This window comes from Sus scrofa, chromosome 13, assembly GCF_054392235.1.
Source record: "Sus scrofa isolate SSC_HxYL_T2T_F1_AM1 chromosome 13, Sscrofa_HxYL_maternal_Yorkshire_Landrace_v2.0, whole genome shotgun sequence".
Lineage (NCBI taxonomy): Eukaryota > Metazoa > Chordata > Mammalia > Artiodactyla > Suidae > Sus > Sus scrofa.
The window spans coordinates 150,449,310-150,463,269 of NC_139395.1; the positions used below are offsets into that span (position 1 = coordinate 150,449,310).

General features: G+C 47.0%; 1 protein-coding gene across 31 annotated transcripts in view; it reads right to left on the reverse strand.

Moving 5' to 3' along the window:
• Nucleotides 1-13,960, reverse strand: part of KALRN (kalirin RhoGEF kinase) — a 695,174-nt gene that overhangs the window by 38,604 nt on the left and 642,610 nt on the right. For 15 of the 31 annotated variants that reach the window (XM_084990940.1, XM_084990936.1, XM_084990947.1 and 12 more), the window contains 3 exons: nucleotides 10,175-10,413; nucleotides 7,435-7,688; nucleotides 6,586-7,134 (listed from right to left, as the gene is read on the reverse strand). In XM_084990940.1, coding sequence (XP_084847066.1) covers nucleotides 7,119-7,134; nucleotides 7,435-7,688; nucleotides 10,175-10,413 — 509 coding nt within the window. In that variant the 3' untranslated portion in view covers nucleotides 6,586-7,118. Of the gene's footprint in view, nucleotides 1-2,297; nucleotides 2,358-3,470; nucleotides 3,595-6,585; nucleotides 7,135-7,434; nucleotides 7,689-10,174; nucleotides 10,414-13,960 lie in introns of those variants that run through there. The other 16 variants (XM_084990933.1, XM_084990932.1, XM_084990931.1 and 13 more) reach the window with 2 other exon arrangements.

The window sequence follows — 13,960 nt, forward strand, 5'->3', positions numbered from 1 at the left end:
CCAGTTCTGCCTAAACGACTGTACTTGAAAACTTTTTGGACATGCACCAATGCAATTTTTGGCTTTCCTCTGTTCACTGACTTCCTAACACCTTTCCTATTGCAGCCCTAGCACCTCCCTGGGACCCATCTCACTCGGCCCATGCAAAGAGCTGCAAGCCTTGGGTGAATAAGAACCCTTGAAATGCATGCAATTCCAAAACAGGGCTAAGACCCACATGCACACGCACAAGCTTTGGCACATCTAGATGTGGAACAGAGCCCTGGATTACATCAGTTAACCTCAGTGTATGTTACTCACCTGGCTCCATATCCCCCTCTTTTAAAGAGCAGAGTGGGAAGTCACTCTTCACCCCCAGTCCACCAGAGCTGAAAAAGGTCCCAGACTGCCTCCTGGAACACAGATAACTAGCTTCCCTCCCCGCCTCCCCCTACTCCCCCTTGGTGCTGCCTGGCCTTCCTCTATGTATTTGCAGGTGATTTTTTTTTTTTTTTTTTTTTTTTGTCTTTTTAGGGCCACGCCCATGTCACATGAAAGTTCCCTGGCTAGGGGTCGAATCAGAGCTAAAGCTGCCGGCCTACACCAAAGCCACAGCAACAAAGGGTCTGAGCTGAGTTTGTGACCTACCACAGCTCATGGCAATGTCAGATCCTTAATCCACTGAGCGAGGCTAGGGATCAAACCCACATCCTCACGGATACTAGTTGGGTTTGTTACAGCTGAGCCATAATGGGAACTCCCTGAAGGTGATATTTTTAATATATGCCAGCAACACTTCAGTCTGGAGATACAGGTGCCATGAGGCATTGGCAAGCTGACAGGTGTGGGCTCCATGGGAGCTGGTGCCTATCCTATGAGATGCGAGGAAAGCAGAACCAGAAACCTCCTCCCGCTTTCCTCATTCTCTAAGATACACTTAGGCTATGAATGTCACATCCACTTCCTCCCACAGGGGAGCACTGCACTGACCCACACCTGCCAGATTTAGTTCTGTGGCAATACCCACATCCGCAGGGGACTACTTTATCCTGGCAGAACTCCCACTTTAAACCGCTGGTCTCTGGCCTGCTTTAATTCAACTGGCGTCTTTCACTGCTGACTTACCCCTCCTGGAGCCATACGGTCTTTCTTGGGTTTTGTGGTGGTTGGCATAATATGGTGGTGGCTTTCTTTGGGATTAGGTCAAATTACAATAAGAATAATAAAGGTTTATCTAGTTAAGTGAAAAGCAGAGGGCTCTACAAAGGAAAGGTGCTTTTTTTTTTTTTGCTTTGTTTAAAAATATTCTCTTTCTTGTGCACAGAGGAACTCTCTAAACGTTTATCCATTACTAAGGATGCAGGCACTGATGTTGAGAAAACATTTCAATTTACTCTGAAAGACAGAATGGCTGGGAAAGCCACCTCCCAGTCTTCTCCAATTCTCTGGTGTCTGTAAATTTATGATGCTTGTCACTCAGTGGCAAGCCATGTAAGAGTCCTATTTCTATATCCCCCTGCCCCCTGTCCCGAGTTCCCAGACTAGAAGGAGTTGGACGTTGACTCTGTGTTCTTGCTGGTTCCTCTCCCACATCCCCGTAACCCTAGAGTATGAGAAAGGCGCCCAGGGCAGTGTTTCAGCCTCCTTGTCTTAGAGAGGCCTCTGCTAGGCCTACAGGAGGGAGGCCGTTCCCAGGGCTCTTCTTCACGGCAGGCACAGCCACTGCCCAGGAGCACCAGGGGCCGGGCCGAAGCAGATTCTGGGGCTACTGCCACAGCTCATTTGCCATCGGCCAGCTACACACACTGCCTCGGTGCCAGGTCATCCCCCAAACCATACCTACTCCATGAGTCTGCTGGCGCCTTGAGGGAGGCATAAGTCCCCAGAGAAGAAGAACATAAAGGGGAAAGAACAAAGAGGGGAAGGGGAGGAAGGAGAACCTAAAATGAATGAGTTCTCATCCTGAGCTGGGAACCAACCACTCTTTATAACGCTACTTCCCATAGAAAAATGTCTTCTAAGTTTCCAATAATGAAGTTGGATAGTTTCTACACAAAGCCAAATCTGCCAAAGAGGAAAATATTAAGCAAGTCTTCAAGAAAACCAGAAGTTTTAAAAAAGACATCTAGGAAGAGTTTTCTATCAAAACCAAACTTAATAAAGTTGTTTTGTTTTTTTAAGTGGAATAGGATTCCCAGAGCTGCCCTAACAGCACAATTGATCTTTGACAGGCTGGTCACCTTAGCAAGGTCACTGTTACAGAACACATCAGAAAAGACAATCAGTGTAGGAAAGAGGACAACAATAGCTGCTTCTACCTCCATGCTAGTATTAGGGTCAAGATCATCACACTCTGACTCCTCGGAACTGTTCGTCTCCTTGATGGGCAGCATGAGGAAGGGGGAAGAAAGAGAACATAGTTAGAACACAGGCAGCGTTGGCTAGAGAGCAGGGAGAACTTGAGAGAAGCACGGACAATGGGAAATCGGGCAGAGAAAAACGAGGTGCTGTAAAGGTGGGGTGCATATCGCCTAGCGCAGCAGCATGCTCTTTTCGGGAAGAGGAGGCTGGGATTGTGTACAGCCGCTCATCTCACAGGAAATAGCAATGGAAGCAACCAAATGATGCATGAGTGCTATTGACTTTACATCGTTGTCTTCTGTGCAGCTGGACTCCCCACATGAGGGTGAGGGAGACAGTCCAATTTCTTTTCCCCAAGAAAGACATTAGAATGGATTTTGATGGTTACTTTGCTCAGGAAGGGAAAAATGAAGGCTCAGGGAGATAATCACACATTATAACAATATTAAGCCTCAGTGGTCTACTTCCCACTGTCCAGAGGCAGATCTTATCAGAGGACCCAATGGAAAGAAAACAGATTACATCATTCCAAGATGGGGGTAACAAAGGTTTGCCAAAACTTAGGATCGGTGAGTTCATTGTAATAGTTGGATTGTTACAAAGCCAGAACTTGGGCTTCGTCAATGTGCCTCCTTTCTCTGCTCATGCATAAGCCTGAAGGGTGATACTGTATGCATTCTGGGGAAAAGAAACAAAACTTTATCAAGGACCCAGGAGCCCTTAAATTCCAAACCTCAGACTTCAAAGGGTTGAAGATTTGGAAAGCATCCCTAAGCTTTTTATCCTGCATGTATTTTCAAACCTAGGAGACTGAATGGGTGGCTCTGAGAACTTTAGTATGAACCAAGCATCTTGCATTTCTAAGAAAATAAATAATACTGCAGATAATTTTGCTATAAAACATCTGCATTATATAAGGAGGAGGGTATAAAAGAAAAAAAAAAGAGATACTTACTTATTTGAATCGAAGTTGCCAGGAGAAATAAAAAATAAAAAATAAATTGATCTCGCATGCAAAATCCTGCTAAACTACTTCCCTTCTGGTCCCATCCACCCAAGTTGCCTCGTGAGAATGCTGCAGGGTGGGAGTAGATGAGAGGTCGGACACAGCTCCGGAATCCCTTACTCACTTTAACAGAGACTTTGTTGCCCAGAATATCCTTGGGTTTACGAGGCCCTGTGGCTTCATTTTTACCCGTGTTCTCCACTTCTGCCCGCTTTCTCATGCGTAGAGTATGCCATGAACATGACTTCCTGTTGTACCAAAAAATGCACCAATCAAAATGGCAGGTCAGGGCAGAGGGAGGCGGTGGGTGGGCTTGCCACCCTTGGGTGAATTAGCAGGTGAGGGGCTCCAGTCAAGCCCCGGCTTCAGAGGCCCTGGACCTGCACACCAGCTCCTGCAGTGGCTGGCGGCGGATCTCACCTCCAACAGGAAGTGAGGAAGGATGAACTCGGACCCCTTTTGTGAGCTGTGCAAGGTTGGTTGTAGCATTTGAGAAAAGCATGAGGAGAGAGTTATTCAACTCTGCCAAGGGAAGTTTTGATATCATGTGGATGAGGCCTTAGAGGACTCAGGAATTGCCTTCCTGAAGCGTATGATAGATGGGAGAAGACTGGGGGTGGGGGGTGGGGAATAAAATCGGAAAGATGGAGTTCCTGTCATGGCTCAGTGGTAACGAACCTGACTAGTATCCACGAGGATGCGGATTTGATCCCTGGCCTTCCTTGTTCAATGGGTTAAAGATCCTGTGTTGCCATGAGCTGTGATGTAGGATCCGGCATTGCTGTGGCTGTGGCTGTGGCCAGCTGGCTATAGCTCCAATTAGACCCCTAGCCTGGGAACCTCCATATGGCGCAGGGGGCGCCCCTAAAAAGACCAAAAAAAAAAAAAAAGGAAAGGGAAGGGAAGGATATTCTGTAATATATAAGCTACTGGTACTTTCCCAGGATCAGATATAAAAACCCAAAAAGATGATTTTGAGGTTTCCGTCTCATTATTGTGTCTGGACTGTGGCCACTCCCAAACACTGTAGGACAGGTAGGAGGGTCTAAAGCATTTGACTTAATACACTGGTGAGCATCACTCATTTATCAGGATGTTTTAGGATGAAGTCCTCTCGGTCTGTGTTCTCCACATCACTCAGTGTTTGTGAATACAGGGCTCTGACAACCACAAGAGGTTCTTGAGTTTTCCTCTTGGGAGGAGACTCGACACTCGGTCTCAGGGTGGCAACGCCCTTTCACACTATCCTAACTTCTTTCTTCTCATGAGGGGGTAGGGAGCTATTTCTTCATGGACCTGTAACAAGGGGCTCAGAGCAGAGCTCTTGAGTTCTGCATATGTCAGGACTCAAAGACAAAGACACCAAAAGCCAAGTCACAGACAGCATGAGGGACCCTGGGCAGGCATCATCAATTTCAGGGGTGGTCACAGAGTTTGCAGGAGCTTCCATCATATCTGGAATAAGTGAGGTTGGCTTCCCTTAAGTGGCTCCTTGTCAAATTTAGGCCTATGCGGACAGGCCTAAATGGAAAGAACCTTCATTAAGGGAGAGAGGAGAGAGAGCGAGGTCTACGGGATATAGGAGGAAGGAAGATGCTCCAAAATGTGTAACATTTCCTCCAGAAAACCCCACAAAAGTCAGAGATTTCAGAGTGCCCTGGGGAGGTTCTCGAAATATATGTCACTTACACGGAGGTTTGACAATCAACTTTCTGAGGAGGAAAGAGCAACCATAGTCAAGTCCTCAAATATTTTTGGGAAAGCAGGCACCTTCAAAAGGTAAGAAGGAATCTCTTGGCCAGACCTTCTCTTGTTCCTCCTAAATGCATGCCCCCCCACCCCAGGATCCCCCACAGAGCAGCTCCTCACTCCAACTGTGGTTGCTGAGTGAGAACCAGTCATGGCAACTAACCTCAGACAATATCCCTCTTAACTGCAGGATTTCATCCCACATCTGTATCCCCCAAGCCATGATCCTAGCTCATTCTGAGAACTTCTTGAGTCAGGGAGGTCCCAGCTGAAAAGACTCCCAGGGCGGCCAGCTCAGCGTGTACGTGCATGAGTGTGGGGGTGTGTTCCTAAGTTTATCACAACCCTCCGGGTCGGTCAAGTGTGCTTGGTGAGACACGAGAAGGGTTAAGAGTAAGGTTCAGAAGGAAGGCTCAGAGTAATACAAGTAGCAGGACACACTCAATTTCATATTCTTCTTCCGAGAAGAACACGTCATCATGGTTTGGGCAGTTTCCATTTCTTGGCCCCGGGCCCCGGGACTGATGTGGAAAGAGGGTTTCAGGGACATTTATCCTGTAGGCATCAAAACCAACTCTGGTCGCTGTGGTTACAGCAGCCCTGGGGAGGGGGTGGTGAGTGTCCTTCATGGACAGTGACAACCACTTTCGGTCCATTGCTCTGCTCTGTCGCCACCAACCCTTGTGCAAGAGCGGCTGACAAGGAACCCAATGACCAACTGGTATTGGAATCTGCTCTCTTTTGCCCAGCCTGACACCCCTCCTACCATCCCTCCCATGGAAGGTGTGAAAAAAGTGACCAAAAGATGCACGGGTGAGACGGGAGAAACGCTGAGTGTTTGCATAATGAGATCACAACCCATTACGAGCTGGCTAGTTCTGTAAGCCATTGACTGAGAAGACCCTCAGTGCTTTGAGGGGCTCCCTTCCCAACGCTCTGTAAAAGGTCCTGAAACCAAGTGTCTTTAGGATACAATGAATTGGGCCTATTGCCCTCGGGGGCCACCACTGATTTCTTGCTAGGCCTGTGGTTACCTAGAAAGGCCAGGGCAGGGTGGGCAGCCTCTGCTCCCTGAGCTAGAGAAAGTGCCGAGGAGGCACAGCTCTGTGAGTGCTCCTGCTCAGACATCTCATGGGAGCTCCTTCACACCTGCCATGGGTGACCAGGTGGCATGGAGAGCTTTCTATACATCGTTGATTCACATGAGCACCTCAAGGTCGCCCAGATGGACAGCATGCTAGCTGCAGCATCCTTTATCTGAGAGGTTAGGGAGGACCCACTGGGGGGCTGTTTCGAAGGGAAGCCTAGGGTTGGAGCTTTGGTGACAAAGGCACTTTCTGTGTAGGGAAAAACTGCTAATATATTCAACCAACTCCTAAAATAAAGGGGAAAAAAAAAAGAAAAAAAAAAAAAAAGAAGAAGAAGAAAAGAATCATTTGTACATGTAAAAGTCCCAAAAGAGTGAAATGAGGAAAAAGGGTCAACTAGTCTTTCACCTCATTAAAACATGCTCATGGTGAAAATTTATTTTACATATTTAAAATAGTACAGTTAAAATTATTACATTACAGGTACAATGATGAACATTGTGACTCTCCATCATATTGCACAGCCTGACTTCATCCGTATGGGTTTCTTTAAATAGTGCAAAATACTTTACACAGGAATGTGTTTGGAAGGGTCTTTGCAACCAAAATAAGGAAAAGAAATATCTTACAAATTACCATGAACATATATTAAAGTGACAGGGGAGGGGGACCGTTAAAAAAAAAAAAAAAAACTTACAATCTGTACAAAGGAATTGCCATCGACAACCAAAAAGTTTCCTCTCTCCTGGGAGAAGCAGCAGGCCTCTGACCTATACAGGTCTGGCATTTGTGCCAAGGTCATTTTTTGGTGTCAATCAAAAAAAATATATATATATACCAGTAACTTAATACAATATAAATAGAAGTCCAGTCCAGTGAATCCTGTGGTAGCTCAAATGGAGAAACAGGAGGCATGCCTTTTGTCACCTAGGGTTTCAGTAGGGTTCTTTTCTTAACAAGGGCGGGGGAGGGAGAAAAGAAAAAAAATAAACAGAAAATTATAAATGAAAAGGAAAGAAAAACCACTGCCATTACCACCACCAAAAAAAAAAAAAAAAGGGAAATTTGAATAATCCAGCCCGCTGCCCCATAAGCTGCTTGTGGTTCCAGCACTCAAACATTGGCTCCGGTGGCACTGTCGAGAATAAGCAGCAGTAATTCCCTACCATGTGTTTGCATTTTTTGTGTTCTTTGTTTTGAATTTTTTTAATCCACATACTCCTCTCCCGAGGAAGCCAACGAGGCACTTACTTGATGCTCCCGTCACTATTTTCTGCAGCTGCCGTGGCTTTGGTGAGGGGCGCCAGGATGCTGCCTGGGACCCAGCCCTCGGCGGCGGGGGAGTGGTCACTGGCGGGCTGGTACACCAGGCACATATTCTGCTGGTTGACGGCAAGGACCTGGACCACCTCACCTTGGCTCACACAGATTTCATTCTCCTTCAGTGCATAGTAATCTTTGATCACGGCCATGGATGAGGCCCCATTGCAGCCTCCCAGGTCGCTCTGCCAGGAGACAAGGAGGAGAGGAACAGAGACACAGGAAGGCTGCTTCGCACAGCTTGCTCTGCATCCTATCCTGTGGTTCAAAGCCAACCCCACCACTAGCAGGGTAAGGGCAGGCAGAAGATTATCTTGAGAAATGACATTATATTCAAAAACGAGCTCTGCGAATGTGGTTTCTGGTGATGTGTCATTAATAGTACAATTAAGGGTGAAAAGGTGGAGATACTGTCCAGGCTTAGATAACGGATGAACACGCCTTCCACCTGGAAGTCCTCCTTAGCATGCACCTTCCCGCCAGCATCCTCTAGCTCATGGGAGGAAGAGTGTGGCACAGGCACAGGGATGCGTAAGCACCTGGGCAGAGTGAGGTCAGGGCAAAGGGCAGGTCAGCGGTCACAACTCCCCAGAGAAAAGAACACAGACCCTTTGATACATTTTTTTTTCCCTTCCTTTTGAAAAAGCACGGGTCTAACTCTACTTTCTGACCCTCTCTGAGACAGGAGTAACAATGAGACATTTGCCCAATTCAAAGGCAATGCTATGACCTACCCTGACCCAACTCCTATGGGAACACAACTCCTCCAGTCCCCCCTGAATTCATTAATACGAGGGGTCCTGCCTCCATGGTATTTTCACATGACTGCACCAGGGAGGCTGCTTCTAAACAGACCTGGAACTCTCATGGAGGCCTGGTTGCCTCACAGAGCATGGTGAGGGCCAGAAATTCTTCAGTAAGTTAGTATGACTTCAACGTATTCACCAGGGCAGGGGATTTTCTTAAGATGAAAAAATCATTTCCAGGTGATGTGATAAAACAGGTCAGTATACTTACTCTAACACAGAATTGAACTTAGACATTAAGAATTAATTTTTTAATTGAAAATCTTTTTTTTCTTTTTATGGCTGTACCTATGGCGAATGGAAGTTTCCATGCCAGGGTTTGAATTGAAGCTGCAGGTGATGCCTCTGCTCACAGCCACAGGAACGCTGGATCTGCGCCGCGTCTATGACCTACAAAGCAGCCTGTGGCAATGCTGGATCCTTAACTCACTGAGTAAGGCCAGGGATGGAACCCACATCCTCATGGAGCCTATGGTGGGTTCTGAACCCACTGAGCCACCATGGGAACGCCCATAGTTAATTTAAAAAAAAATGAATATCATCTAATAATTTGGGTAAGAAAAATAAACTATAAAGTGGAGACATGCAGGTAAAAAGTGTGGATGTTCCTCTTCACAGACTCATTGAGTTTTAGAGGAAACTGAGGCCTGGTGAGATCAGATCACCTGCTGAGGCTCTACAGAACGTCTCAGGGTGCTGAGCTGCAGAATTTGGAATGGAAATCAGATTGCCTAATTCCTGACCTAGCACTTTTCCATTTGTTGCCATTCCTACTACCCTGGAGGGTCGAAACAACTATGTAGACTTGGTCTATGGTTGCATCGATGACTACCCACGTGGTGGTGTGTGAATCACGGATGATCTGGGATAAATGTCTAATCCAAGGTGAGCCTCCCCCATCCCACACTGACGAACAACTTCCCCATGCTGCATGAGCCCATGGATGGTGAAGAGCTGTGAGCGCGCTTCAGCGACTCCTCATTAGCAAGGGCCATCCTGGAGTTCCCATGGTGGCTCAGCAGGTTAAGAACCTGCCATAGCCTCCGTGAGGATGTGGGTTTGATCCCTGGTCTTGCGCAGTGGGTTAAGGATCTGGTGTCGCTGGAAGCTGTAGCATAGGTAACCGATGTGGCTGGGATCCCCTGTTGCTGTGTCTGTAGTGTAGGCTGGCAGCTGTAGCTCCATTTGGACCCCTAGCGGGGGAATTTCCATATGCTGCAGATGTGGCCATAAAAAGAAAAAAAAAGAAAGGGCAGTCTCTTCAAGATGGGAAACCCTAGGGCTGTGAGTTTATTTATTTGGTCTTTTTGTCTTTTTAGTGCCCCACCCAAGGCACATGGAGGCTCCCAGGCTAGGGTTCTAATTGGAGCTATAGCTGCTGGCCTACGCTAGAGCCACAGCAATGCAGGATCCAAGCCACGTCTGCAACCTACACCACAGCTCATGGCAATGCTGGATCCTTAACCCACTGAGTGAGGCCAGGGATCAAATCCGAAACCTCATGGTTCCTAGTCGGATTCGTTTCCGCTGCGCCACAATGGGAACTCTGTGACTTTTAGGTGAGATGATCCACACCACAATGCCTCTGTTTGCATAACTGCCGCTACTAAATTACCTTATATTTCTGTAGTGTTTCTACAGATGACAATAGCCCTTTAACACAGAGGGTCTGAACTGGGAAGGGTGGGGGAACTGGTCTAAGTCACTTGATTTGCAGGGGAAGAAAGAGAAATCACTGGGACTAGGCTGCATTGAGTGGATGTTCCTGCTAAAACGACCAGCCTAAAAAGATGCTACTTTCTAAAGTAAGCCTAGAGCCTGTGCCCTCAAAGTGGTGAGGGTGGCGGTAATGGGCTGTCACTTACCTTGCTGGGTTCAAACTTGTCCCCAGCCTGGTGGTAGTCAAAGCCCGGACTGCCATTGGAGGTAGATATCTTCAGGGGTGGCAGAGACGGGTTATAGCTGGAGCCCTTTGGGGGCTTCTCAGAGCCTACGGGGATGGAGGAGTAGGGCCTGGGGCTGGCCTGGGGAACCCTGGCAGGCTGGGACCTCATCACGGCTGTGCTCCTTTCTTTCCTCTGATACTCGATGGGCGACTGTAGGGCTGTGGGGTAAGAGCAGACCATTAGTGTAAGCATTGGAAATCCTGAGCAGATCTGAAGGCTTCCAAGATACAGTCTTTGTGCACAGCAGAGTGTGGATACACGAGGAAGATGCTGCCTTGTTCTTAAGGAACATATAATCTACTGAGAACTATCTTTAGTTTAGTTTTTTTTTTTTTTTTTTTTTTTAGGGCCGTGCCTGTGGCATATGGAGGTTCCCAGGCTAGGGGTCGAATCAGAGCTGCAGCTGCCAGCCTACATCACAGCCACAGCCACTTGGGATCTGAGCCGTGCCTGCAACCTACACCACAGTTCACGGCAACACCGGATCCTTAACCCATTGGGTGGAGGCCAGGGACCAAACCTGCAGTCTCATGGTTCCTAGTCAGATTTGTTTCCATTGCGCCACGATGGGAACACCCTTGTTTTGTTTAAGTGATGAAAGTGCACAAACAAAATTGTGCTATATGCGGAGTCCCATTATGGCTCGGCAGGTTAAGGACTTGATGTTGTCTGTGAGGATATGGGTCTGATCTCTGGCCTTGCTCAGTGGATGAAGGATCCAGAGTTGCAGCAAGTTGCAGTGTAGGTGGCAGATGTGGTTTAGATCCAGTGTTGCTGAGGCTGTGGTGTAGCCTTCAGCTGTAGCTCCAATTCCATGGCCTGGGAACTTCTATATGCCATGGGTGTGGCTGTGAAAAAAAAAAAAAGGTGCTATATGTGAGGGGAAACTTTTGTGCAAAAAGAGGAAGAGAGGGCTCTGTCACATGTGTGCAAATGGGTGGACACAGGTATGGGTGGTAATAAAGAGCTTCAGAAACTGCCAGCCTTTAGGCCCTGACATGCAGGTTCTGCAGGAAGGAAGCAAGTATGAAGTGGGTCTGGGGACCAGCAAGGAGCCAGATTCCCCGGAGCAAAGGGTCAGAGGTCTCCTCGGAGGAAGAGGAGATGATACAGGTGAGGGAGGTTGTGGGGCCATGGTGAGACAGATCTAGAAAGCCAGGTGAATGAGTCTGGATTTAATTCCGAAGATCATGGAAAGTGATTGAATTAAGGGAACTTGCAAGTTTTAGATTCAGGTGCTAGCAACTGAGCACCGGCTAAAGACCATCCACCTTGCAGCAGGTGGGGGGAGAGACTGGTCAGGCTGATTAGGGGCCATGAGATGGTAACATGGGAGAGGCTGAACCCGAACAGAGTCCTGGGAGAGAGTAAGTGGTACAGTGCGGCAAGCACTCCAGAGGAAGCTGAGGCTGACAGCCCCCATGGGAAAAGATGGCAAGAGTCGAGGGTCACTTGGGTTTGGAGGTTGGGAGAAGAGTGCTCCGTGGGGCTCAAGAGACAGAGGAAAAGCTACTTTGAAGGGAAATGTGAGCTTTGTTTTACTCTCTCTCTGAATGATGCTCTCTCTGGGAGTTGACTTTAAGACAACGAAGTTCTAAGGTCTGAGTATGAAAGAGGTACAGCCAGGCAAAAGCCATACAGGTCAAATTCTACTAACAATGACTTCAGGGCTGGCCGGATTATGCTGTTTTATCACTATTCACTGTAACAAATATTTAACTGGGTTAATGGCTGGGGTCCAGAAAACGTTTGATCATAAGGATATTTCTAGTAATAGGTATGTACTTTTTTTTTTTTTTTCTTTTTGGTCTTGTTAGGGCTGTGCCTATGGCATCCTATGGCATATGAAAGTTCCCAGGCTAGGGGTCAAATTGGAGCTGCAGTTGCTGGCCTACACCACAGCCACAGCAACACAGGATCTGAGCTGCATCTGCGACTTACACCACAGCTCATGGCAATGCCAGATTCTTAATCCACTGAGTGAGGCCAGGGATCCAACCTGCATCCTCAGGGATATTAGTTGAGCTCGTTACTGCTGGGCCACAACAGGAACTTCCAATAGGTACGTACTTTAATAGGACTCAGCATACCGCCCACACTTCCTTTCTGTTTGAGGTCTCAGGAGGGAAAGGTTGGCTCTGAGGTGCCTGCACATGTGTCACTAAGTAAAAACATGGTCCCAGTCCACAATCACATCCTTGTCTTTTGAGTGTGTCAAAGGAGAGAAGAGGCTCCTGCCAGACCTCAGCCTTTCTTCCTGGAGAGCATCAATATTTAGGCACTGAGAATCTAGTTCAGTAATAGCTCCATAATTCACTATAATTAGGTGAAAGGTCTCTTGGACCCTTGTAAAAGTCTGAATCATTGACGGTGACCAGAGAAGGGCCATTCCAAGTGCGAAGCAGCTAGCAGGGGGTTGTGAAGCAGGCCATGGCAAACTGATTTGATGAATCAGTACCCATCCTGTGGAATTGGGGTACTACCTGATTATAGGCATTAACTGTGCCAAAGTGTTTGAAAACAGAGTGTCTCCTTAACTGAGCTCCACAGAGAGCCTGTGCTCCTCCACCAGCCTCAATCATCTGCACAACTTAGGTCTTGGCATCAGGAAAGCCAGGCCTCTTCTGACAGGGCGTGCATGTGGCTGATGGATGCAGTGTCAGACACCTGACCCTCTTTCTTTGCTTTGTTTGCTGGGGACCTCATATAGGAATGTCTGCCCTACCACTGGCAACCACACTGCAATTCTGTGGACAAGAGCCTAATTTCAAGTCATACAGTTCAGGGTTCAAGTTCTCGTTCTAGCACCTACTGTTTTTGTGACTTTGGACCCGTTTCTTAACCACCTTGAGCCTCCTTTTCTTCACTTGAAAAATATAAGATGACAGTACTCAGCTTTCCATGTTGACATGAGAATGAAGGGTGACAACATATGTGAAATGCTTAGTATTGTGCCTCGCGCAGGGCAAGGACTCAACACACGGGAACCATCACTGTTACTCAGTTATTTCCAGTTTCAGTTGATTGTCTGATCTTATTTTTCTTTTGCCCTGAATTGATGAACTTATTTACTTATTTATTTGGCTGCACCCATGGCATGTGGAAGTTCCCAGGCCAGGGATCGAACCTGTGCCACAATGCTGGATCCTTAATCTGCTGAGCCACTAGGGAACTCCATGAATTGATGAACTTAAAAATGTCATTCCAGCTTAGAATCTCTCAGAAATTCCTAATAGAATGCAATTCAGTGAATGTATTTTATACATGCACATATTTTTGCTTAAGATTATTTTATCCACACAAGTGTTAACTCAAAGTTGTATATTTAAAACCTGTGAACTATATCGGACTTTCATTATTATCCCTCAGGGAGGGGCTAGTGTTTAACTTTAGATTCTTTAGACTGAGAAAGAACCCTAGAGATGACTTTTTTTTTTCACCAAATTGTTCTACAGTTGGGAGATCAGGGGCATGGCTCCCAAATACTCTCCATAAGTGGGTAACTGCTTTGAACTCTCATGTTCCAGCTGAGAAAATCAAGGCACTTGCTACATCATCTCTTTTTGTTTTTAAAATAGATACAATGTGTTAAATCCTTTACAAGTAGAAGACAACTGATACCTGGTGATCTCACAGATGCTCTGGTGTTATCTAGAGATAACTAGGGGTTTGGCAGATCAGCTCAAATCCTCCTTTGCTCTCAAC